Here is a 26,464-nt window from a genome sequence, read left to right as displayed (position 1 = left end):
AACAGTTTTTTAAAATGCATAATTCTCTATAATTTACTCTTGTGAGTATGAATTATTGAAACATGATAATTATGTTTGAAAGAAAATTAAAGTATTTTGCTGTAGTGAAATTTTAAAGATCAGATTATAGTAATAATTAAAATTTTAAACATTGTTAATGTTTGTGTATTTACATTTTATTAAATTGTAGAGTTGTGAGTATAATTTATTTTTTCATAAAGCATTTGCAGTTTTAGAAAAAATTTTGTTTTTAATAGTTAATAGTAATCAATGCAATACATAACATTTTGCAAATAATATTTTTATGATTTCCCCTGAAGTATTCATATATCACAGAGGAAATATGTTAATATAAGTATTTTTATATTTTAAGTAAAAATTCGTTCCCATTAATAATTCATCCAAATATTTTTTTAGTTCTGTATTATCATTAGTCGGTATTTCAAACTATACTTATTGTTAATTGGCATAAAATTCAACATTCTGGTACAACAAGAAGAAAAATTCATTTCTTGATTATTTGTGTAATTAAGTTAATTTATTATTATAGGACGTAAATAATAATGCAGATTAATACATTATGTAGAATTAAATATACAAGGCAAAGTATTCAGGCCATAGCAGAAACTCAGAAATACTTAATAGCAAATTAAAATTTAATTGCATTAAATAAAACATTTGATCTTATATAACGTAATTCTCTGCATCATCAGCGACTCGGAAGTTACTTTTCTGTGTTATGTGTTCTTTTTTTTTTACTATGTTGCGTGTTTAAAATTTTTAAGCAATGTGTATCTAAATAATTATGATGTAAAGCAATATATATCCAAATTGACTGCTGTTTACTTCTGAAAGAATACAAATTATGCAGATTGTAATTCTATGCCGAAATTTTACTTCTGATTAATAATTTAATTTGCAATATTACTTTATGTTAATGGCTTATTGAGTAATTACAGTATTATTTTTTCACCAAATATAATGTACATTTTCTGCATGCTATATTAGTATTTCCTTTTGTAAAAATTCTAAAATTCAGTTATTATAACATGGTACCGGGGTAATCGGGGTAAAAAAAAAGAAGCAAAAAATATGAGCATTGCAGCATTAATTTGTAGAGAGAAGATTCTGCACATTTCGAGGCTGAGTGGATAAAGGTGCTGAACACTGGTGATTCTACATGAATTCAAATCCAGGTAAACAGGTTGATTGCATGTCTGTTTCCATAGTTTTCCCCCCATATGCATCATGAACAAAAACCAGCTTCTCTTGAAAATTCCTTCTCGAAGGCATTCTGAAGGAAATTTCGTACTTTCTGTTTTCTGCATCCCCACAGTAAGTTGCCAACTTGCTGATGACCCTTAAGTAAGCAAAAAATCTTTCTTTGACTATACTGTTGACTCATGAATACTGTTCTGTTCATGTTTCTTAAAATATCTAATGTGTTCTTTCTTGTTGGAAACTGAGTTCCACTCTCCCATTATGTTAAAAAAAAAAGTAATTTCGTCTGATCTTTGGAATATGGTAACTGGTAGTTTGGCGACATTTTGGAGGCGATAAAGGTTACTACCTAAGACTTTTGTAATAATGTGAGCACTCAGTTTCGATTACGCATTATTTTGTGTGACGGAAATGAGAGATCATGAGATATGTCATGTGACATTAATGGACGAATTACAGTTGTTTAATGGGAAAAGGGGGGAAATCTGGAAATTTCGTATTTAGCTATATTCTGTGTTGTGTGAAACGTGACATTAATGGACGAATTACAGTTCTTTAATCGGAAAAGGGGGTTAATTTGGAAAAGCTTCATTGTGTGTTGTGTGAAATAGTGTTGATTAATTTTCGGATTGCATGGCGCTATGTAAAGTGAATTCTAAATTTTTAATGCGTTTATCTGATAATAATAATAAGTTGAGATTGTGTGAAAGGAAGGATATTACAAGTTTAAATGGCGGTGCAAGAAATATGGTGAAAATGGACATTTTGTGAAAAGGAGTGTAAGGAAGGATACATGGTTTGCTGAAAGTAGTTTAAGTATATGTGAAATTTTATTAATTTCTTATTACTTGGTGAATAGACTTCCAGTTGACTACTGGATTTAGGATTTAGAAATTAGCAGTAGTACTGCAGCGACGTAATGAAGATTCTGAAGAAGATTAGGTAAGTTAGTATTTTTAATCATTTGAGGATATTATTTTTATGCATTGTTCTAAATGTAAGGAGTAAATAAATTAAAATGGTATTATTTGAAAATTGTTATTAGCAATGATTTAGTTTAAAGTAATTAGGATTGTAATCTAATTTTTATTAATTTAATGTATGTGCTTATTTATATTTTAAGTAGTGTTTTTTAATTTAATTATATTTTAATTTAATGATCGTGATTTTGTGAGTTATATGTTTGTAGTATTTTGGAATATGTTTGAGTAGTATACGTTGAGTATTTTCATGCATTTTCGTGAAATTTTTCTAATTTATGAGAAAAAAGCAGTGTACATGCATATAGTGAAGAGTGTGCGCAATGCCATTTTTGTGCAATTCTGTGATTTTTTTTTAAGTAAAAATAAGTCGACGTGTACATGGTTTAGTGATATTTTAATTAACTGATAGTTATTTTGTGAATTTTATGTTTGTAGTAATTTGGTATACGTTTTAGTTGAAGTAAACGTGCATGGAAATAATTTAAATATTTGACACTAAGTATTTGTAATGTTTGCAGTATGAATTCGTTGGTGACGTTTATAATATAATAGATAATTTAGAGGTAAAAGTTTTTGGATATTTTATTTATTTTATACGTGGAAATGTTCATATTAGGAAAGGGTATATACTTTTTCGCGATAAGGTAATTTCATATATGTTCTTTTTACCGGGTTTAAAGATTCAGAAAATTGTCATGCATTTTCGTGAAATTTTTCCAATTTATGAGGAAAAAAGCAGTGTACATGGATATAGTGAAGAGTGTGCGCAATGCCATTTTTGTGCAATTCTGGGATGTTTTTTTAAGTAAAAATAAGTCGACGTGTACATGGTTTAGTGATATTTTAATTAAATGATAGTTATTTTGTGAATTTTATGTTTGTAGTAATTTGGTATACGTTTTAGTTGAAGTAAACGTGCATGGAAATAATTTAAATATTTGACACTAAGTATTTGTAATGTTTGCGGTATGAATTCGTTGGTGACGTTTATAATATAATAGATAATTTAGAGGTAAAAGTTTTTAGATATTTTATTTATTTTATACGTGGAAATGTTCATATTTGGAAAGGGTATATACTTTTTCGCGATCAGGTAATTTCATATATGTTGTTTTTACCGGGTTTAAAGATTCAGAAAATTGTCATGCATTTTCGTGAAATTTTTCTAATTTATGAGAAAAAAGCAGTGTACATGGATATAGTGAAGAGTGTGCGCAATGCCATTTTTGTGCAATTCTGGAATGTTTTTTTAAGTAAAAATAAGTCAATGTGTATATGGTTTATGCGTATGTGTTATTCTGAAAAACGCGCAAGGAGTTTGCTATTGTGCACTTTTTCCCAATTTTGCAGTGAATATTTGTCATGATTAAGCAGTTTTGTTAGATAAAATTTCTAGCATAAGTGTAATTCGGCTAGTATATTGTTGGAAAAAGTGTTCAGTAAATAAAAAGAAAAGAAACATGTCTTTACTTCGTGAAGACAAAATGGCGGCGGGGAAAAAAAAAAAAAAAAATAGAGGGTTGTTGTAGCAGAGTTGGTCGCCAAAAAATCGCCAAGTTGCCATAATCCAAAGATCAACCGTAATTTCTTCTTAAAGTGGCCACCATGCTTATTCACCCAGTCTCTAATGTGCAAATTAAAATAATTTCAAGTCCCTCTTCTAGGAAAAAAAAAAGCACTTGAGTGGAAGTAAATGCTGATCAACAAAATTATGGTTAAATATAAATCTCTGCGTTACTCCATGGATGTAGGAAATAAGAGGAGAGTCCCAAACTGGTTTTTCCCATGCACTGCCTTGAAGCAGTGGTGCACTCCTATTGGAGTGCGAAGCATTCAATGTCTTGCCATTAGAAAAATTTTAATATGATCGGATGTAAACATTTTTTGAATGAGTTATAAATATACATATGTATGTTTCCTTTTTCTACAAGTCCTAAGTATGTGAAAGAATGCATTTTTAAACAACATTTTATTCCATTTGGAATTAAACACTATACTTTTCCCCAAACAGTTTTCATTTAAATGAAATATCTTCATGTTCCATTAGTTAGACTAGACACCTAATCACTGCAACGATACCGTTTGTGCCTTTCGCGTCGGTGGGCTATGGCCTATTCTACTCGGAGCAGATGACTTTCCAATGCCATACTCCTTTCATAATTTTGAGACAGGCATGCCCTTATCCAATTTTTGCAGCAATTCCACTTTTTGTTTAATGGACATAGAAACATGCTTTCACTTTGTAGATCCTTTGGCAGCTCCCGAATTGGAAACTGTTTTTGACATAATCGAAAGTTGAAGCTTACTTTTTATAAAATTGCTGCAATAATAACAGTCTGCAAAAAATAACAAGCTGGATCAAACTAGAAGATTAGGGAGCAGCGCAGTCCACTACATTAACTGAAATGCCTTAGAATCAGTAAAGATAATTTTAGTTTAGCTTAATAGCATCCATTATACATTATTGGCTGTGTATCACAAGATTGGTGATGAAAGTCAAGTTGTTTCGTTAAATTTTGTCTTGCTTCTATTGCGTACTGAATTAAGCCCGAGTTGTATTAATTTAGTTATTTACTATACCTATGTTTATTTCTTGCACATGCTTAAAACTAATCCAAGTCATGAATAAATAAACTCTCACATATGCTTAATGCTTTATCTAGGGCCAGTGGTAAATACCGCCTGGTGCAGTCTCTACGAGTCCTAAATTCTGCTACAAAGCACCTTCCTAAGTTCTACATTTTCACCGCACCTAAACTTATCATCCCAGTGCTTTCCCTAAATCATAAAAAACTTCTCATCCCTTAATTTTCCGCTTGGTGCTTCTCAAAATTCCAAACATTTTGTCTTGCCTAAATTCTGCTGTTCGGTGCTGACATATTCTGCCGCCGCTTCTATGTTTATAGTGAATAACATATCAGTTATTCTTAATTGAAATACCACTAAATGTAATCTTTTGGCCTGTGAGTTTCATTAACAAAATCCATTTTTAGCATATGAAAAGAAATTTTTGTTGAATTTTTCCTCATCACCTTTTCTTAGAGCATTTAAAAATCTATAATTTTCCCCAAGTGTTATGTTAGCATTAAAGGTTGCCATACTCTTGTTATTCAATTACTAATATAAAAATAAGTTTAGACATCACTGTGTGAGTTATTACTGAAACTGTCATGTATTGATAAGCATGCGTTGATGAAAGCAAAATATAATAAATAATGACTTGCCAGGTCGGTGTCAGGGATATAAAACAGGTGAATGTTTCAGTTTGAGATGTATGTCAAGCAGATACTCAGTTACAGAGCCAAATTATTAATCTCGCAAATTTATGCTTATATGATTGTTTTTCCATAACAAGGTATTTTATTTAGTGCCTAAGTGAAATTAAGAATCGGAATTTTTAAGTGAAAATCTCCACGTATTTTGTTATGGAAGGAAAAATCAAATGTGCATGCGTGAAGCATATAAAATAATAATAAGAAAAAAAGTTTGTGATTTTGAGGTCCAGATTTTAGATCATTTCGAATTTTTTACTGTATTGAAATTACACATTATTTCTTTTCTATTTTAAAGAGCTGCTTTCTGAAATACTTTCTCAAATACGAGATGATTTTTTTAGCTTCTGGGACATCTGAATAAAAAATTAAAGTCATTTTATAATTAATGCTCTGTCCAGTCATTTCAAATTAGAACAGCTTTTATTTTAATAGAGCAGTGAGAAACATAAGAGACTAAACTTTCTGCTGCCTTGAATGCTTTGAAAGTTTAGTGTGATACTAATAATATGGAGGTGAACTTAAATAAATTAAATCATACTGCCTGACTTTCTCACTTATGCACCAATCTTTGGATCTTCAGCTGATGTATAAGGGTACCCAAATCCCCTTGTGCGATAAATTTAAATATTTGGGTGTGATGTTTGTCCGCAAATTAATATGGAAGCCACATGTAGAGGACTTGTCCAATCATGCTACGAACAGACACAGTGTCCTTAAACACCTTGCTGGGGCAAGGTGGGGTTGCACTAGCCAAATCCTACTCCAAACTTTTCATTCATTTAGCCTCCCCCTTCTGACTTACTGCTGTGAACCACTTGTTGTGGCCGTGGAAATTGTACTCTTTACTCTTTAATTTGCAATATTGCTTTATGTTAATGGCTTATCGAATAATTACAATATTATTTTTTCACCAAATATAATGCATATATTAATAGAAAAAATCCAAAATCGGTGCTTACGTATTGTTTCTGGAGCCGTGAAGACCACCCCGATTGACGCCATGTTTATGTTAACTGGTGATAAACCCTTAAGAACTATAATTCAAAAGAAGGCATTAATTCTGTGGGAAAAGGATCATTAGAGTTCCTGGGTGTCTTTCACTCTGGAATGAAGTCAATCAAGATCCGACTAGAAATCTTAAGACCCAGATGGGTTTTCTACAGAGTTTTTCAGTTAAAAATTTAACTTGGTTTAATGAATGAACCAGAATTACTTGTTCCACTACAAAATCCAATAAATTTGAAATTTCTCTGGAATAATCTTGACCTGGGTCAAAAAGTAACCAAACGTAATACGGATCCCTGTATTTTGAGAGCCCTCGCTTTTGAAGTATTAAACATTTTTTACCCTGAGCCAGAGTGTCTTCGGATCTTTACTGATGGATCCGTGATGGCTCTATTGCAGGTGCCAGAGTTTTCTCTGAAATTTTCTCTTTCTACATCCCTGTGGGCCGAGGTTCTGCGTTTGACTGTGAAATTGCGGCAATTCGCACAGCTCTGTACCAGCTCCCATGCTACTTGGAAAAATTCACAAGAGCTGTTATACTCAGTGATTCTTGAACTGCTCTATTGGCTATCGTTTCAGATAAAAATCCCATATCACAGGACATATTGGATTGTCGACATTATCTACAAAGCCTGGCTCCACTTGAGAAAACTATAGTCCTCCAGTGGGTTCCTGCCCACTCTGGGATTCCAGGTAACGAGAAAGCCGACTTCTTGGCAAAAAAGGGTGCTTTGATCATGCAGAATATTTCTCATCCTTTGACTTTCCATACTGTTAGGGATATTATTAAAAGATCTTTCAAAGTACGTGCTCTGGAAGAATGCTATTCTGAATTTGTGTAACGTCCAAAGGCGTAGAGCGGTCGCTGAATTCCGCCTTGCCATCATCGGACATGACTGCCTACAATATCATCTTCATAGATTTAAAATTGCTCCTTCTCCAATATTCACTCTGTGCATCTCTGGAGAGGTGATGGATGCCACACATCTACCGCGCTGTCCTGCTCTGCGCAAGACTTTTGTCGCCGAGCTTTACTAGGAGGCAAGAGATATCTTAGATTAATGGATTCTGTTACAGCTGTTTCCCTCCATTGTATTGCTGTATTCTATATTCTTTGTTCCTGTTTCATAATCTGCCATTGGAAATTAAAAAGAAAAATTCAATAGTGAAATGTGTTAAAATATCCTGCTGATTTCCATGTGTTTAAATTTCTATGAGTATTTCTGAAAGGGATTTTTTTAAAAATATTATTTAAAACTTGTAACTGAGTTATAATAAAATGTAAGGAAAGAATTCTTTTATTACTTATCATTTTTTTAATTAACTGATTTCATTAATACACATTCTAAAAATTTTACTTTACTAATTTCTTAAGTACACATCTCATACACTGTGCTTTACACTTTTTAATAGATTCTTTTCCAGTATGAACAGTTTTTTCTTAAATAGTATTATAAATATATTTATCAACATACTTTTAATTTATGTTTACAATTAAATGTTAATTAAATGTTTAATTTATGTTTATGATTAATGCAATATTTATAGTCATTATAAATTTAGATGTAGTTAATAACTAGATTTCTTCACGGGAGTTTGTGAATTCACTTGAAGTTCACTTGCATTTACAGGAGTTTATAAATGAATAAATCCTTCATTTCCAAACATATTAATAAATAATATGATAAATATTTATATATTTTGTTAAAGGCAAATACATGCTTTTTACAACGATATGCATAAGTGCTTGTATATATTTAATATTTTTCATTTTTGGCATGTGCAAACTTTAATTTCTGTCACTAAATACAAATTAAAAAAATTAAAATTAACTTACTTAAAACTGGTTAAAAGAAAAGGTTAAAGTTAATGGTGAGGAAAGTGGCGGGAAATGGCTTTCAAAATAGCATCGAAAGGTGTTTCCTGTTTTTTCTGCCAAATAAATTCAGCTAAATAGGTATCCAAATGATGGCGGCTTGTTCCACAAATGGACCTTATAAGAGATAGACTAACCCATTGGGCGGGGCGCACATCACCGACATGTCCGTAAGAAAGAGGAGGGATGATCTGGTTTACTTTAACATTGAAACCAATGGCGTTTGTATCACATAACTGTTTTTAATTATTAAATGTGATACGTTGTATAGTGATGAGATTATGAAAGTCGCATTTTTTTTCAAATAGGATTTAATATATCTCATTAAAGCACTTTTTACTGCATTTCGCGCATTTTTTTCCCGTGTAATTCTTGTACAAACGTTTTTACTTTGGTAAATTGGTAAAAACTCTAAGCACAAAATTTATGAACTTAATTTTGCGTAAAAGTAAATTAAAATTAAATAAGATTGATAGTATGCAATGATTTAAAATAAATAAGGTAAAATTAAACAAAATCTGATATTTTTTTTTTTAATGTAATGAATATTTTCAGGCAGTGATTTTCAAAACTATAACAACATTCTAAAGCAATTATTTATTTGATTATATCATCATTAAATTAACGTTAAAGTGGATTAATTATTTTGGTAATTTATAAAATTCGGAGCATAAAATTTTCTGAGTGTAATGAAGGGGAAAAAAAAAGGTAAAATAAAATCTAGAATCACTCAGATTTTATATTACGTCCAAAAGGAACTTTTTTTAAAGTTTTGTGCATTATTTATTGAATATCATGTTCTTCTCCCGTAAACCACATACATTTGAAAACAGCATATATTTAGAATTTTCGCACTGGAGATAAAAATATTATTTTCCGTACAGTGTTACCATTGCTCGCTTTGAACTTGTTGAGTCTGTTAATCAAAAATTCGTTAAAGTTTTACAAAATATGAAATAGATTAAAACAAATTCAAAATTCGACTGTCCAGATGCCCGTGTTCGGGTGGAAGATTACATTATTCAAAATTTGATGGCTCTAGATACCGTCATTTTTGTCACAGTGCGAGAAACATACATGTATTCGTGCAGATTCTTCATTATTTAATTTCTTTAAATATAATACAGGGCGATAATTTTTGTTAACAACAATTTGCAAGAGACACGGACATTTATAGTGAAACAGCGCAAAACACCGTTTCGAGCTAATAAATTAAACGAACAGTAAATAAAAAAAATCTTATGCAGAACTAAAAATAAGTTTAAAAACATAATCACTATAAAATACAAGCAAAATTAATTATTATGGTTAAATGCAATTTTAATATTAGAATTAAATGTATAAAAATTAAGGAGTCAAAAGTGTTTATCACTATGATGCATTATGAAATAGGAAATTACCGCATAGGAAAAGCTAAAAAAATATCCAACCCTGAAAGCGTGCAATAGCTTTATAATTATTTGGAACGTTAATTATGCTTGATAAATATGCTAAATTTTTAAAAATCAATGTCATTTTCAAAAATAAAAATATGTAGAAATTCTTATTTGTGAAATGAGGCGCTACAACCAGCTCTTTTTTAACAATTATATATGCTGCAATAGGCAACCACTGTTAAATTTCTGCATGTCGTCCCTACTCCTCCGGATGTGATCAAGGTGACAGCCGGGAACACGTCAGACAAGGGAGAAAAACCCATTTGGGTTAATCTATTTCTTATAAGGTGTATGGTCCCACATTGTCGCTTGTTCTTCCATTTTGCAGAACCCCACATCCTTTCAATATGTTGAATATAAGTGTGCGTAGATTGGTCAACAAAATTATATTGATGATTCAGCTTAAAATGTTCAAAACTGGCAGCAATGAGCTCCTCTGTTTGATATCCAGGCCACGAATCTGACATTATTGTTGAGCCTTCAGCAATATTATTTTGGATTTGATGTATTAATTTTGTTGTCTTCTGGTCTGGAACTCTTCTTTTGTCTCCTGCCAAATTCCACCGAAGACTCACTGTTGTGGCATGATATGACCTTGATTATTCTTTCGACGTGTAAAAAGGCTTTCGTCAATTTCGACAATCATTCTGGGCTCTCGCAACTTTAATATTTTGATTATCCTCCAAATCCTTTCTGCATATAATTATTCCAATCAGTGACAGTCTTATCGAATAAATCCAACTGTTTGCTTCATTTAATGGATGACGTTCGTATGCCCAAAAGTAAATAAATGTTAAAGCTTTTAAAAATTCAATACGATTATTTTCAAACCACATACCAGTTCGGACACCAAACTTTTTTGACATTGCATCTCCAATAAAATCCTTTATTATAAAACTTCATATCATGGCCGTTTTTACAAACGCATTGTTTGGGTAAAATTCCAGCTTCTCTGAAAGATTCTGTCGCTTCTTCTTAATTTGAATTAAGCTGGAAAATGTTGATATCCATTGGGGAAAAAATAATCATAAAAAGTGTTATGTGTTTAATTAAACATAATAATCCACGTAAATGTAGTAAAAAAAAGGGTGTAGTAATAGCAAGTGCGGGACTAGTGCAAGATAATACTCTTTATTTTAGTGCCCTCTATAACCTGTATTAGGGTTAACCTGTATAACCTGTAAGGGCCGCCAGTTCTGATGAGATATCTAGGTAGTCCTCATAATATGTAAGTACCATAAATATAAATTGAATGAAAATTACATGCACTATTTTTAATGCATCTTAAAGCTTAGTTTTCCTTCAAAATTGCTCAATAAAGGCATCTCTCTCCTTAGGCAGAGAGCCCTTGCATGCTTTACCCTATTTGAAAAACTTAACCTGACCTATGTGCTTAGTTACAAAGCAGGCTTAATTTTATATTTGCATTTAGACGTCAAGTTTCAAACTTTTGACTTAACTCTTTGAAATCCAGACCCAAGGTGTATCCTCAAAATACCCAAACCGCCCAAAATACTTTTCCAGTTTCACACCAATTTCCTCTCCTCCCCATCCATTAACGCAGAAATCAGGTGTGAAGATTTCGAATGATATCTTTTGTACTTTCTCTAACAAAGATTCCATTAGCCTTTGATCCCGTTCTTTATAACCTATTTTGAAGGTCAGACAAACAAGCCTTTCTGGCTTTGTTATGATCACGACTGAGATTTTGTTTACTTCCCTTATTTTTATAGAAAGGAATAAATTGATTAAAAATAAATATAGTCCATAAATTTTTAAACTGCACTCTTATTGCTGTTTAAAATTTAGGGTAAAATAGCTCTGGTTTAAAGAGTAGATATATGTCATGAATATAATATAAATAAATAATTTTCTTTTTTAAAATTTCATTTTTACAGATGTTAATTGCTTTTTTTTTTTATTATTATTATTGAATAGAGGATTAAGATTTAATTTCATGTGGTTTCTTTCTTTTCACATTAAGTTGCTATTTTTTAGTTAATGTGGTGCGCTATTTTTTCATTTTAGTTTATTTCACTGTTTTTCCTTTTCAAAAAAAAAAGGGGGGGGCTTTTCATTTGTTGATCAGTTGTTTGATCCAATCTTTGTGAGGAATAAACCTTATAGACTTTTTTATGATTTTATTTATTGTATGAGTTTCAAAGCGCATGTATAAATGTTATTGTTTTTCGATGTTTTCATTAACTTAGTTATATATGCATATTATTATTTCTTCATGTGTTATAGGTAAATATGCATATGTATATTATCACTCATATAAATTTGTAGCTAGATATGCATACATAAATGTGTCCCTTGCATAAATGTATCTATGTTTATATACATATTGCTGTTCATTCGACATTTATACACGTTTTCGTATATAACGTGTTTATACACATGCAATAATTTGCATGATGTTTTTTTTTTTTTTTTTTTTTTTTTTTTGTTGTTGTTGTTGCTACAAAATATACATTTTGTAGTTTTTCATGTGTAATTATCCTAATATTGCCTTAGAATCAATATCACAAAGTACATGCCTATTTATCTGTATTTTAAAATGTAAAATGGTCTCAGATTATAATTTTTTTTATTATTTTGAACACATACAATCTTACCGTGCTTGTACAACATGGGACTTGTGCTTTTTTAACATATATTTTTTTTATGATAGTGACCATGTAAATCTATAATGACTCAATATCAACTACATAATGTAAGTATTTGCAACTAACTTACTCTTGGAACTTATTTCTGCATGTTAAGGTGAGGTGTAATCTTTCCTTAATCCTTACTGTGGATGTAAAATCTCACACAAGAACATAAAAATTAACATAAAGCTTTATTCCTTACAGTTAATGATACTTGAAATAATATAAAACAACTTAGCACCTCTGGTGCTTCAGTGGCTTATTGGAACTATACATTAAATACTCTATGTTAACTAGAGTATAACTCCAGCAGCTCAAAGTGAAGCCAGAGCATTAACTGAGTCAGAGAAAGAGCAACTAACTTTCATCACATAACAATCTCAGGTGTACATGTCTGTTTTGAGCAGTGTTTTTCTCTCTTAGCAGGCAGCAGCCAAGCTTCTGCTACAAATCATGTTTATTATAATTTTACATCTCATTTTAACATTTGCCATTTGACATAAAATTTGCATAACCTCTGGACTAAGAGAGTGCATGACAAAACGAGGCATAAAAAGGAAGAATCAAAATAAAAACATTGTTAGTAAAACTTAAATGCCACTAATCTTTATGTTTGACTATTATAAGTGTAAAATATAAGTAATTTAAGTGTAAAATTTGGAGGATTTTTGTTATTTAATGCTAATTATGTAATAAATTTTACGAACTTGATTTCATTCTCAGTTTTTTTTTATAGTTATGTTATGTATTATATGATGTTTAATAATAATAAATCTTACTTACAGGTTTATTTTATTCTTAAAGAGTGGTATTACAGAAGTGAAGTTCGGGTATAGATAATTGCTTTAGTTTATTCAATTTCCTTTGCTGATAGGACCTTAACATTTTTTCATTAATGATTCTCATAAGCCTTTAAAAGTACTTAGTTTCAATGTGCAGAAATTGTTTCTCATTATGTTAAGCAAAATATAATGTTCTCTTATCCTCCTTCTTTTCCCAGCAACTAGAGTTCAGGGCACAGTAAAATGGTTTAATGTGAAGAATGGCTATGGATTTATTAACAGGTAATCTGAATTTTTTTGTACTAATGTTATTATTTTAAAAGAATTTTACAAGAATTTTTCATATAAGTTCTCAATATCAAAACTCAATATTATGACTTAATTTGGCATGCTTCGTTGCTTATTTCTTCTAGAATGTCAATATATATTCATTATTAAATCATCTTTCTTGTCCTGTGATAATTATCTATCATAAACTGATTCACAAATAAAAAGCTCGTTCCTATTTTCTCTTCTAAATAAAGCTGCTGACTAAAATTTCATTAAAATGGGAAAGGTTAGTTCTGGTTTGGATTAAATAACAGCAGTAGTTTTACATCATAAAATCACATTTGGGAGGGTGGGGTGAAAAAGAACTTAGTTAAGTCATTGTAGTTTTAGTGTAGTATTTAATTTCATTTTCTACTGTATTTTCTTCTTTTAGACGTAATATACTCGTGGTAAATGATTTTGTAAAAAAAAAAAAAATTTTTTTTTACTTTCTAAGTGTTAGGCTATGCTAATAGCAGTAGCAAAATAAAAGTAAATAAGTTTGTACGAAGGAATTTTGCTTAACCCTCTGACTGGCAAGGATGTGTATGTATGGCCTCATACATACATGCATCTTGAAATATGTCCAAGAAATTAAGATGATAAATACAGTCATTAATCCGGACTCGTCGGGACTTTGGCGATTCCGGATTATAGATCATCAGTTTAAATCTGGTAAGATGGCATGCAGAAATTATAAAATTAAAAATATGAAACCGTAATTTATAAAATAAAGAACAATTATGATCTAAAGGGTATCAAAATTTACAAAAAAAAAGCTTAATATTTGTTTGTTTACTTTATTAGACATTTCTTTCAATGTAAGTTGTTTAAGTTGCTTCGTTTTTCATGTGATAATACTGTCTATTTAATTCTATAAACAGACATAATTTCTTGTTCAGTTACAAAGTTCCACTGTTCAAGTCCTATAATTGCTGTGTCGAGAATACTGACTAATTTGTAAATAGAAATTCTTTCGTTTTCTGGTGTCACTTTCTTTGCTGTCCGAAGTGAATTATAATTACGAGGAATTTGATTTAAATCATATCAAAGGCGCAGTACATCGAGATGAAATACTACATTTAGTAAGGAATTATAAGCCAAATAAAATAAAAACATCCGCCCTGAAGATAAGGATAGTGCTGACAGATCAACTTCCAATTCATTGTGCACCGCGGCGTCCCCCCCCAGAGCAGCGTGAAATTGATAAACAGATTTCGGAATGGTTAGAGAAACAAAGGATATGCCTTTATCCATTTTTTGCAGCAATTCCACTTTTTGTTTGATGGACTTCGAAACATACTTTCGCTTTGTAGATCCTTTACATATTAGTAAATATATATCAAACATTCTATTTGACATAATCGAAAGTTCAAGCTTACTTTTATAAAATAGCTTTAACAGTCTACAAAAAAATAATAAGCCGGATCCAATTCAAAGTTTAAGGAACAACACAGTCTGCAACATTAACTGAATTAGATAATTTTAGCTTAGCTTATACCGTCCGTTATACATTAAACGCGCATTCGTAAACATATTTTGTGCACACGCATATTCGCAGCCGTAAAGGTCTTGCGTTAACGCGACGCATGCGCAGAAAGTTTGTAGCTTTGATGTCCGGATTATAGATCATTATGGGTGTCCGAATTAACGACTTTTGACTGTATATTAAAAGTATTTTATGTATAGCATGGCATATTATTGTTATAAATTACCAGGGGCATTTTGGCATTAAAATCAAGAAAAGACTTCTTTCTCAAAGACAGTTTTGGGAAATTTCGGCTTTCGTAGCAAAACCTCAAGAGAGGGTTAAACTGTCGCATGATTAATTCTAAATTTTGGAAGTCGAAAAAGTTATTTCTAAATTTTATGAAAGATTTTCACCTTTGTATACTTGAAAGTTCAATGCACCACTGATCAATGCATTTATATATCAAGAGAAAATTTTAAAAAATATCAAAAGATTAGTAACCAGTGAGATAGCAGCAAGATTTGATCTATCTAAAACTGTTTTGTGCATTTCACATGAGCAAAATCTCTGTAAAATGGGTAATGAGCAATTTAAAACTAATGACATGTTAGGTTAATTCACTAAACTCACTAGACCTTGTAGAGTCATTTGGTTATACAGATGCAGGAATGTGGAAAATGTGCAGTGCCCTTCGCGGGATTCGAACTCCGGACCTCCCGAATGCTTGACGAGTGTGCTTCCAAGTTACACCAGGAAGGCATATGTAAAGGAGTGCAAAAATACCTTATAACCTCAAAGACACCTTATCTGAAATCTAAGCTAATGTGTCCATTTTAATTTATTTTAATATGTAAATACAGTGTTGCCACCAACTTCTAATTCCCTTTTTGTACTATGCACTAATTTTCACTTCAAATGCATTTTCCTTAATAACCCCTTTTCCCTTTACACTAAAATTAAATTCCTAATATTTTTTATTTACACAATATAAATTTCCAATGTAATTTAAATTCATTAAGTTTTCATTACATTCACTAAAGTTTTAATTTCACATATACAATGCATAAACACATACATCAAGTTTCTATTACTTGCGCTACTGCAAAGTTTTCTGGACTGTTTACAGTTTTTTTAAACTAAAAAGACTGATGAGTGTGGAAATGCACAAAATAAATTTTACAGAACACATTAAAGTTGGCAAAAAAGACAGTTGCTATTTATAATTTGTAAATACTCATTTGGAGTAAAGCATTACTAGCAGTATTGTTTGCATATAAAAGCATGAAATAAGATTTCACTTGAATAGAAATAAATAAATTGCACTTATATTTGGATTCCAATTTCCATAGCGAGCTGTTGGCTTGTCTACGAGCTTGTCCATGGTTAGATATCCTACTTCATCAAGTTCGATTCTGTGTTTTGATTGTTGCCATGGGTCATCATTGAAGGGTCTTTTCCTTCATTCCCATTGCTCATGTAATGTCATAGATTGATGCTGACTTTCCACAGGATTAGGTTATTTGGGCTTTTTTCTCCAACAGTGTGGCTGATAATGTGTGCTGGTTTCATGTTGCGTCATTCTGTCTCCTGTTGTAACTAATCGTAGAACTTCTCGGATCACCCTAGAACTCCTTCAGTTCTAAGTTGCTTTGTTCTAAGTTTTCTCCCACTGGTGGTACAACTGGTCATAGCATCTCTTGAAATTCTTTTAATCTGTTGGTCAATTTGAAATCTTTTCCTTTGCTTACTTCACTGATGTTGAGACTTGATGCTGTGCTTTCTTTTCCATTAGGCTTTGAATCTTTACTGTTTCTTTTAATAATTATAAATTAGTTTTCTATTAAGTCATCTGAAAATTTCTGCAGTTTTCATGCACAATACATATGAAGCAGTACAAAAACATAAGTAACTTTCTCTGAATCACATGGGCACCATTTTATTCTGTGACATTTGCCGTCTCTCTGGCAGCTGGAATATTCCTTTTTTAAAAAAGTCATTAGGTTTATTAGTGTAGAAGTTTTCACTGTGCTATTTAACATTCTCTAAAGAAGTTAATTCCATGCTTTTCAAAGAATTTTAAAGTGGCCTGCGAAAAAATTTCAAGGAAGCAGGGTCTGATGAATATGTGGCATGATACAAAACATCCCATCCATGCTCATTATAGCTTTGTCTGACATTCATCAAAATATGAGGCCAAGCATAGTGGTGATGGAAGACAACACTTTGACAGTTGGTTAGTTCAGTGTATTTTGCTTCAATTTCTGCTTTTAAAATTGCAGTTTGATTTTCCCATACATAGAGAATAATACAATGCACAGATAATGAACAAGTACCAAAAGCTGCAATACCCATCAATATCATTACTGATAAGAGATTTTACATACATTCTTCTTCAGTTTAATTACATAGAAATCATCATGAGCACTTTTTACTCTCTTCCATTAGTGTGCTGTTAAGGTGTGCATGCTCATTCTGCAAATTATAAATGGAGATTTCAGTGCCCACAACAGCATATGGAGTTACACCACCACAAATCCTGTCGAGCACAAAAACACTGCTTCAGCACATAATCTCCATCTACATAACAGTGCAGATGCCCCACAAACTCTTCATAAATTCCTATAATAAGAGCTGGTCAAACCTTACTCCAGTCTTTTTACCAGTAACATTACTAACCTGATTCAAGACTGGGAAATCCTAGATGATGAAAGCACTTCTGACTACAAATACATTCATTTTAATACAAACATCAAAATATCGGCGACAATCCTCACACTACAAACTTCATGGCAACAAGATCAGACTCCTTACTAGACTGTTTACACTCCCTCTCATTAATGAAGAAGACAAATTAAGTAACTGCAGTAGCACTGATAGCCTAGAAGCCATCATCTCTGCCAACAGAAAGTGCAAAACCCTAAGGAGAAGACTAAATGTTGCAGCAGAGACAACTACAAGCACCAGCTCCTCAGTGCATATAGAAAATAAAGGCATTGTGTAAATTGATATCCTTACTGCAGAAACAACTGTCTGGTGAAATTTCTGTAATAACAGCTTCAATTCGTAGACAATACAAAGTCCGTAATCCAGACGTCCATTATCCAGAATGACCTATAATCCGGACCTCAAAGCCACAAACTTTACGCGTGTGCGTAAAGAATGAGCATACATTATGCATGGGCGCATTGAAAGAAATGTTTAATAAAGTAAACATATAAATATTAAGCTTTTTTTTTTTTTTTTTTTTTTTTTTTTTTTGTAAAATTTGATACCCTTTAGATCATAATTGCTCTTTATTTCATAAATTAGGGTTTCATATTTTTAATTGTTTAATTTCTGCATGCAGTCTTACCAGATTTAAATTGATGATTTGTGGCTGATTGTAACCAAAAAGAGACTTGCACAACTACATGTTATAGCAGTCCCATATACAAAATTTAAACGTTCTGAGGCTACTCTTTTTTGATTTATGCAGATGTTATGGAAAAATCTCTTTTAAATCTTTTTTTTTTTTTTTTAACCCATTTTGGGCAAAAGAGTCCATTATTCTGTCCTTACCTACAGGTATCATGCAAAAATATTGTTAAATTGCATTGGATAACGGTCAAAATGAATATTTTCATTGAAATATGGTACTCCAAAAGTTTCTTGATTACAGTATTTCTTTTACTTTGTACAAGGAAGAAAAAATTTCTTTATCCGCATTCAGAGACACGATTTCTCCTGTTAAAAATTAATGAAACAGAGAAATTATAATTGCCAATTAATGTTGCAATTAGATATGCAATATTAACTGACAATAAAATTTTATGATAAAGCCAATCAAAATAACAGATTATTTTCAATAAGTATATTTTTTCTGCAGAAGTGAATTTGGAAGAATTTTCTAATGATACTGTATTCTGATTATACAGCAGTAGAAGAAAGAAAATCCATAGTGTTTTATTTATTTATTTTTTTAAAAAATGAGAATTCAGTTTATTTAAAAGCACATTTATATTTATTATAAGAAATTTTTGGTTGATGGATAATAACTATTCCAGAATCAAATTTCGGTTTCTTAAGTACGTACTTATTAAAACATCCACAACAATAAGCCTTTAGCAATATGTACAAAGTTGCCACACTACCTAAAAACCCGGAAAAAGTCAGGGAATTCGAAAATTGACTAAAAAAAGTCAAGGAAAAATCAGAAAATTTAAATATTTTAGTTAAAATCTGGAAAAGTCGGGGAATTTCGTACGGCATTCACCCCAAAAAGCAATTTTTACACCAATGTTGGAAGTGATCACTTTTCTTGACGAAATATGTATCTATCACATGAGCGTCACTCAGGCAACTGATGTACAGCCAGTTTTTGCAGCTCCAATCAGATTGTCTTTTAGAAAGGCAAAGCAGGTTTTCACCAACTTTGGTTTCCAGAACAGATTCACATGCATATTTGCAGTGCATGTTGAACAAAAGATAATGCCTTTCCATTCTCGTATAACAAAGTTGATTTAATCCCAGTATACAGTACACACAGGATTTGGCAACATTATAATGAGCAGTAAACGGGTCACTTTGGTGTTGGCGACAATTTTCAAAATCCTGCCAAGGATGTACTGTACACTAAGATTTTTCCACAAAATCTTTTAACCCTTTTTTTATCTTAACAGATGCCTTATTTGTCATTTTGCAGTAAAATAAAAAAATAGTAAGCAGTCATCTAGGCTAACCATTTAATATAACTAACTATATCTGCCAAAATATTGTTGGTGGTTGTATTTCAATTTTTAAGTAATTAACTTTATTTTAATGTTGCTCATATCATTTAATGTTACTTCTTCCCTTTAAATGCATTTATTATGACAGAGTTACACGCTATCTGGAAAACCGGAAAAAGTCAGGAAATTCGAAAATTGACCAAAAAATTCAGGGAAAAGTTGAAATTTCACGGCGATCCCCCCCCCAAAAAAAGCGAGTTTTACACTGGCGTTAGAAGCGATCACTTTTCTTGGTGAATTGAGTATCGCGGAGCGTCATTTGGGCAGCTGGTCAATTTTCGCAGCTCCAATTAGATTGTCTTTTAGAAAGGTAAAGCCAGTGTCCAGTAACTTTGGTTTCCAGTAACCTCGAGAATCGCATGCTCATGTGCAGTGCATGTTGAACTAAACAAAATACTTATTCTCATATAAAACAAAATCGGTTTAATCCTAATATACGGTACGAGGAAAGTTGGAATCAAAGAATATGTACTGTTAAAAAAAAAAGGCTCTGTTCCAACATAGAGGGAAACAGCTACGCGTGCGCGAAATATCTCGCCAAAGCTCGAAGCTAGTGTCGAAAATCGAAGGTCATGTTATCAAGAGTTCATAAAATGAATTTCATTAAAAATTTCTTTAAACTTTAAAGCAAAAGGAAATATTTTTTCGTGCAAGTAAATTAATCAATGGATTACTTATTTTGAGGGGGAAAAAATATGAAAATCCGTGTTTAAATTATTGCGAAAAATCGAAGAAGAAACATTTTGTCAAAGAATCTTTCTTCTTAACTCGTGTTCCTCAATTTCCTGCACATATTGCGATGAGGGAAATTCAGGCTGCCAGGTTCCGTCGCCAAATCCCTTGGCGAGTTTTCCCTCCACTTTCTAGCAGCGTAATAGCACTACGTCTATGGAATTTATACTACGTCTATTTACATACATAGACGTTTTTTGGTTAGAATAACCTCCATGTATTCTATTCTAACCTCCATGTCAGGTACACACGGGATATGGCGATATTATGATGAGCAGTAAACGGGTCATTTTAGTAATGGTGACATTTTTCAAAATCGTGCCAAGGCCTTACCACCGTATACTAGGATTTTACTACAAAATCTTTTTAACCTCTTTATATATTTATATATATGTCAATATTTTTTCATTGCTTTATTTTAGAGCATGTTTGTAAAAACCTTTAATCTTACAATGATGACTTATTTAACTTACAAATTTTTTATTTTTTTTATAATAATAAAGTTAAACAAAAGTACTTTTGATCCAAGAAAAATTTAATAAATAATCAAGTGTTTTTAATATTTTTATTGACCAAACTAAATATATTTAAAACTTTTTAAAAATAATTGAAATTTAATCTTATAATAACATTTTATACGCTTTTAATGAGAACCTTGTGCTTGAATACATTTTGAAAGATCTACAAACCTGGGTTGAATGCTTGTCAAGGAGCACCTTAAATCTATTTCTGGATTTAACTTGTTCCGGTGGTTGTTTTTGATTACACAGAGAGCCGAAAAACCAGCCTCACACATATATGTTGTTGAAAGGGCAATAATACTTTTAGGGCTTCTTTAACAATTATTGGCTTTTCGGTTTTTAGATTTAACCAGAAAGCACATAAAGATTGAGTGTTTTTGTAAAAATTGTATCGAAGTGCTTGGTCACTTTGAATTTCTATTAATTGTTCTTGAAATTGATTAATATTAACAAATTCCTCATGCAAATCACTTACATCAAAATCAAATGACATTCGAACCCAATTATATTTAAAAACATCGTCTGCAGGAAAATACCGATCAAAGTCTGCTATTAGTTTTTCTAAATGATTGATAATAATTTTCTGTATTTCAAAATCTGTGATATTAATATTCTTTTCTTCAACAAGTAAATTAAGAGTCGGAAATGAAGCAAGTTTCTTTACTTCAACCTTATTTCTCCATAATTTGAGTTTATTTTTAAAACATGTAATTTTTTCAGTTAATTCAATAATAGTATGATTACGTCCTTGCATAGACGTATTTAGATTATTTATTTCAAACAAAATATCTGTCAAATAAGCAACTTGAGTAATCCACTTCAACTCGGAGAATTTAGATGCTAATGGGTGTTTCTTTTCTCTCAAAAAAAATTCGACTTCTGTCCGCAATGATAATACTCTTTGAACAACTTTGCCCTGGGACAGCCATCTAACTTCAGAGCAATATAATAAATGTTCGTATTCTGCACCAAATTCTGAACACAGTTCGCGGAAAATTCTACAGTTAAGAGCTCTTGATTTTATAAAATTGACTACCGTAACAATTTCATCCAAAACGATACTTAATTCGGGCGATAAATTTTTTGAAGCAAGATTTTATCTATGTAAAAAACAATGAACCGATAAAATTTGTGAATTCATTTGTTTTGCTCTTGTTGAAAAACCCTTTTGAGATGCTGTCATGGCAGCTGCACCGTCGGTGCAAATACTGAAACACTGATTCCAATTTAATCCTTCTTCTTTAAAAAACGAATTGACAATAAGAAATATATCTTCACCTCTAGTTTTTGTTGACATTGATTTGCAAAATAAAAAATCCTCCTGTATATCTGTTAACCCTGGATACCGCACGTAAACCATTAGTTGAGCATCGTTACTTACATCCGTCGTTTCATCCAGTTGAATACTAAATAAACCAGCAATTTTTATAGCAGAAATAAGTTGATTCTTAATATCAAACGACATATCATTAATTCGTAAATGAATTGTATCATTTGATAATGGTACCTTTTGTAATTTCTTTGAAATTTCATCTCCGCACATGATACATGCCATGTCAATGGCAGCAGGTTTTATAAGTTTTTCAGCAATATTATGGGGTTTCTTTTGTCTTGCAATATGCCAAACCACATAAAAAGAAGCAAGTGTAGCTTGTTTGGTAGAAATTAGAAAACTATTACTACTTGGTGCATCTAAACGCTGTCTTTTTAAATCGGCTTCTTTTCTTTCGAAAAAAGTACGATCTTTTTCCTCAAAGGAAAAATTTTTATGTTTTGCATCAAAATGTCTTTTAAGTTTGTTCGGTTTCATATTCATTACTTAGTATTTCACTGCACAAGACGCATTGCGGCTTGTTCATTCCTCCATCATAAATGCAAGTAAACCCTAATTCTAAAAATGCTTCCTTGTATTCACATTTTGCCATTTTAGGGTGATTACAATTTTACAATACGCACTGCAGCTTGATCACTCCACTTTTAATAAACAGACAAAAATTGTTTCTAAAATGCTTGTATTCTCGTTTCATGATTATTACACATTCCACTGTTATTCACAACGTAATACACAGAAACCAGTTTTTGACAAAGAACTTGCAGCGGAGTGCAACTTTTTTACGTAAATATCATTAATATGCAAACAGAAATTAACAGAATACAATTTTCCGTTATTACTTCTTTATTCACACGAGTTAAATCGATAATATCTGCTTACATGTTTACAACCAACGGAAATTCCCCGGTTTCTTAAAAGTCGAAGTAAAAGTAGCTGATTGAAAGCGCTTTTAATTTTTACCAAAAGGTTTCACTACCGGAGAATGACTATGTTACCTACAACCTTATTGTGTCTGCGCACACGTAAAGCAATGGCGTGAGTATTACCAACACCTCATAGAAGAAAGCTATAAGACAGAAATTGGATGTCACTTCTAGAAGGCCATTCGAGAAGAGTGGTAAAACCAATGCATTGTTTTAGAGAATAACTTGTATTGGAAAAAAAACTCTTCTAGTAAGGTGTTGGTATTACTTATTTTTGTATATTAAAATTTTTTTTTAATTTGACTTAGCGCGACCCAAAAAACATGCTTCGCGACCCATAGGTTAAGAACCTCTGATCTAGGCTAACCATTAAATATAACTATATTTGCTGAAATATCATTGATTATTCTAATTCAATTTTTAGGTAGTTATCTTTATTTTTATGTTATTCGTATCATTTAATGCTGCTTCTTCCCTCTAAATTTATTTATTATTAATAAATAATACTTTCAAGTTTCAGGAGAACCTTTCTCTGGCAAAATCCTGAAATTAATTCTAGCAATATTATGACATGCCATCATGAAATTTAATGCACATATTTTTTGCGTATGTATCCTGCTGAATAAATATAAAATATCTGAATATATTTTAAAATATCATTAAATATATTTCTTTCGTTTAGCTGCAAAATGTCTGCAAAAAAAGAAATTTTTTAATCCAGATTGGGCAGATTCTAATCTCAATCTTCAGTGGAGAAAACAATTCCTGTTATATAGTTAGAATAGTAATGCTTTGGTGATTATATATATATATATATATAATATATATATATATATATATTTTTTTTTTTTTTTTTTTTTGGCAAATTTTTGTGTTCTCAAGTAATACTGTAATTAATTTACCTCTTAGCACAGCCAATGTGCATAACGCGAATAGAGTGGAATTTTCTTAAAACACACCTGGAAAAGTCAGGGAATTTCATTCTCCTGTTTTAGTGGCAACCCTTTATCATGTCTGGCAGTGCTACAAGAAACTTTTCAGAAAACAAGCTTCTTGCAGCATTGGTTTAATAGGATGCTGGATTATGCAAAACAGTTCTATTGGAAGCAGTAGCTCTGCTATGTATATGGGACATTTTGTGATGTCAGTGAAAAGGTCTAACTGTCACTTCTGTATTAGAAAATGAAAATCTCATTGGTTTCTGAAATAAATTGTGGGTTATTCTTTGTTGTAAAAAAAAAAAAAAAAAGTCACTTAGTAATTATTAAGGAAATTTTTTATTATAATATCACTACTAATAATAGTAATGGCTACTAATAATAGTAATGGAGTCTAATGCTTTCACTAAAATTTTGAAAATTTACAAAATAGAGGAAGTCATTTATTAAGTAGCAGGGTTCGTATAGTCCTTAAAAGTCCTTAGATTTTTTGGAATTGATTTTTGGTCCTTAAAAGTTTTTAATTTTGGCCGAAATCAGCTGAAGGTCCTTAATTAATGTTTTTATGACTGCAATTTTGAGTGGGAATTAGCATTTTGGAGAAATATTTTTGGCGATTCACTTACGTTTATATGGTTATCTTTTGAATTGGTTCATGAGTTATAATTTGTTTCTATTTCTAATATAATATAAATGATGGCATACTTGAGTTTCTAAGCAAGAAATGAAACATAAGCATTTTGAAATTCATTTTTTTCTAATAAAGGGCTCTTAAACAACTTTTTGCGTTTGGGGATAGGAATTCTTTTACTAAGCGGTTCTAAATTTGGCGACTTTTCAACATTTTGGCGAATTTAAGATCAGTTTCTATAGAAACTTTTTAATTCCGAGATCTGAGAATTTTTTGATGATTTTTTTTAAAACATCGTAACATTAATTAATTTCATTAAAATAATGGTAATATATTGAAATTATATTTAAAAAATAACATTAAAATAAAACATTTTTATTTTTCGCCCTCATATTATAAAGTTTCATTTTGGCAACTTATTATACAATATTTTGAGTCTGAAAAATAAACAAGCTACTGTTACGAATTGTACAGGCACGGTAAGATGCCTTCCCTGCAAAGCAGTTTTAGGGTTTCCATAAAAGGGCCAAGGAAAGCAGAATTGTCACATTTGGCGAGAAATCACCCATTTGGCGACAAAATTGGCGATGTGCCATGGACGGATGGAGAACCTTCTGGAACGAATTCTTACCGGTTTAGCCCAGAATGTTATCGAACACAAGCCAAAAACTAAATAAATGCTGCTGGTCCGCAGTCAGAGTGTGCACTTTGTCTGGCAAGCTGATAGTCAGTCATGTGAGAGTGCTTCGTCTGGAGTACGAGATAGTTGGTGTCTCGTCTAGCAAGTCAGTCCGTGTGGAGTCAATCGAGTTGATAGCCGGGCAGCGAGTGCCGAGTGGGTCCTCGAGTGCATCGAAATGACTGAACCAAAGAGTCGAGAGCTGTGCTCTGTGTGTCGTTGAGTGCATCGCAAGTTGTATCGTGGAGTTCCGAAAACGACCGAGCAGAGTTGGGAGCTGTACTCTGGTGCTTTGCAGTGAAGCTGTCTCCACCATGGTAGCTTGATAACCTGAAAGCTGGGTTGCTGATCGTGCCAGCATGCTTATAACAGTTCGACGACTATAAAAGTGTTTTGGAGCTGTCCTGATTAATACCGGCCAATAAAGTGTGTTTGGATACTTCATCAAGTTTCGTAGTTATTCACTCCAAATCTACGAACCCCATATGAACGTGAAGGAAGTCTATAATGTAACAACTGGTGGCAGAGAAGAAAAAAACGCAATAGTATAATGCTATAAAGCACAGTTTATGAAAAAGCTCTTAGCAAAAGGAAAATTAGTTATGTAATTAATTAAAAAGGTATTTTTTTAAATTTTTTCATAGAGTTTTTCCCATGTAATTGTCTCATAATATTCAAGATTATCAGAATATGCACCAGTTTTCTCTATAAAATTAATTTTACACTTCCCTTCCTTTTTTTTTTTTCCCAAAATATTTCTGGCTTTTTGATGTTACATGATTGGTAGGGATAATTTTTCTTTAGGATTTTAGACATTGCAGCTTGGAAAGTTTAGAAGGATTTGAAGGCAAGATTTATAGACTTATGATTCTAGAAGCTTCGAGAAATATGTGACAAAATGAAAAATGTCTCCATGGTATCAACACATAATG

General features: G+C 31.6%; 1 protein-coding gene across 1 annotated transcript in view; it reads left to right on the top strand.

Annotated features, from left to right (window-relative positions):
- The window catches only part of LOC118202347 (uncharacterized), a 53,988-nt gene that overhangs the window by 1,159 nt on the left and 26,365 nt on the right, over nucleotides 1–26,464 (top strand). Inside the window, exon 2 of the mRNA XM_035374508.2 lies at nucleotides 13,448–13,511. Within this exon, the coding sequence (XP_035230399.1) occupies nucleotides 13,448–13,511 (64 nt within the window). The remainder of the gene's footprint in view (nucleotides 1–13,447; nucleotides 13,512–26,464) is intronic.

This window comes from Stegodyphus dumicola, chromosome 7 (genome assembly GCF_044657685.1).
Source record: "Stegodyphus dumicola isolate Sdum_Otavi_A_Nest chromosome 7, ASM4465768v1".
Lineage (NCBI taxonomy): Eukaryota > Metazoa > Arthropoda > Arachnida > Araneae > Eresidae > Stegodyphus > Stegodyphus dumicola.
The sequence above is the reverse complement of the archived record's forward strand: the minus strand, read 5'-3'. Positions and strand labels throughout refer to the sequence as shown.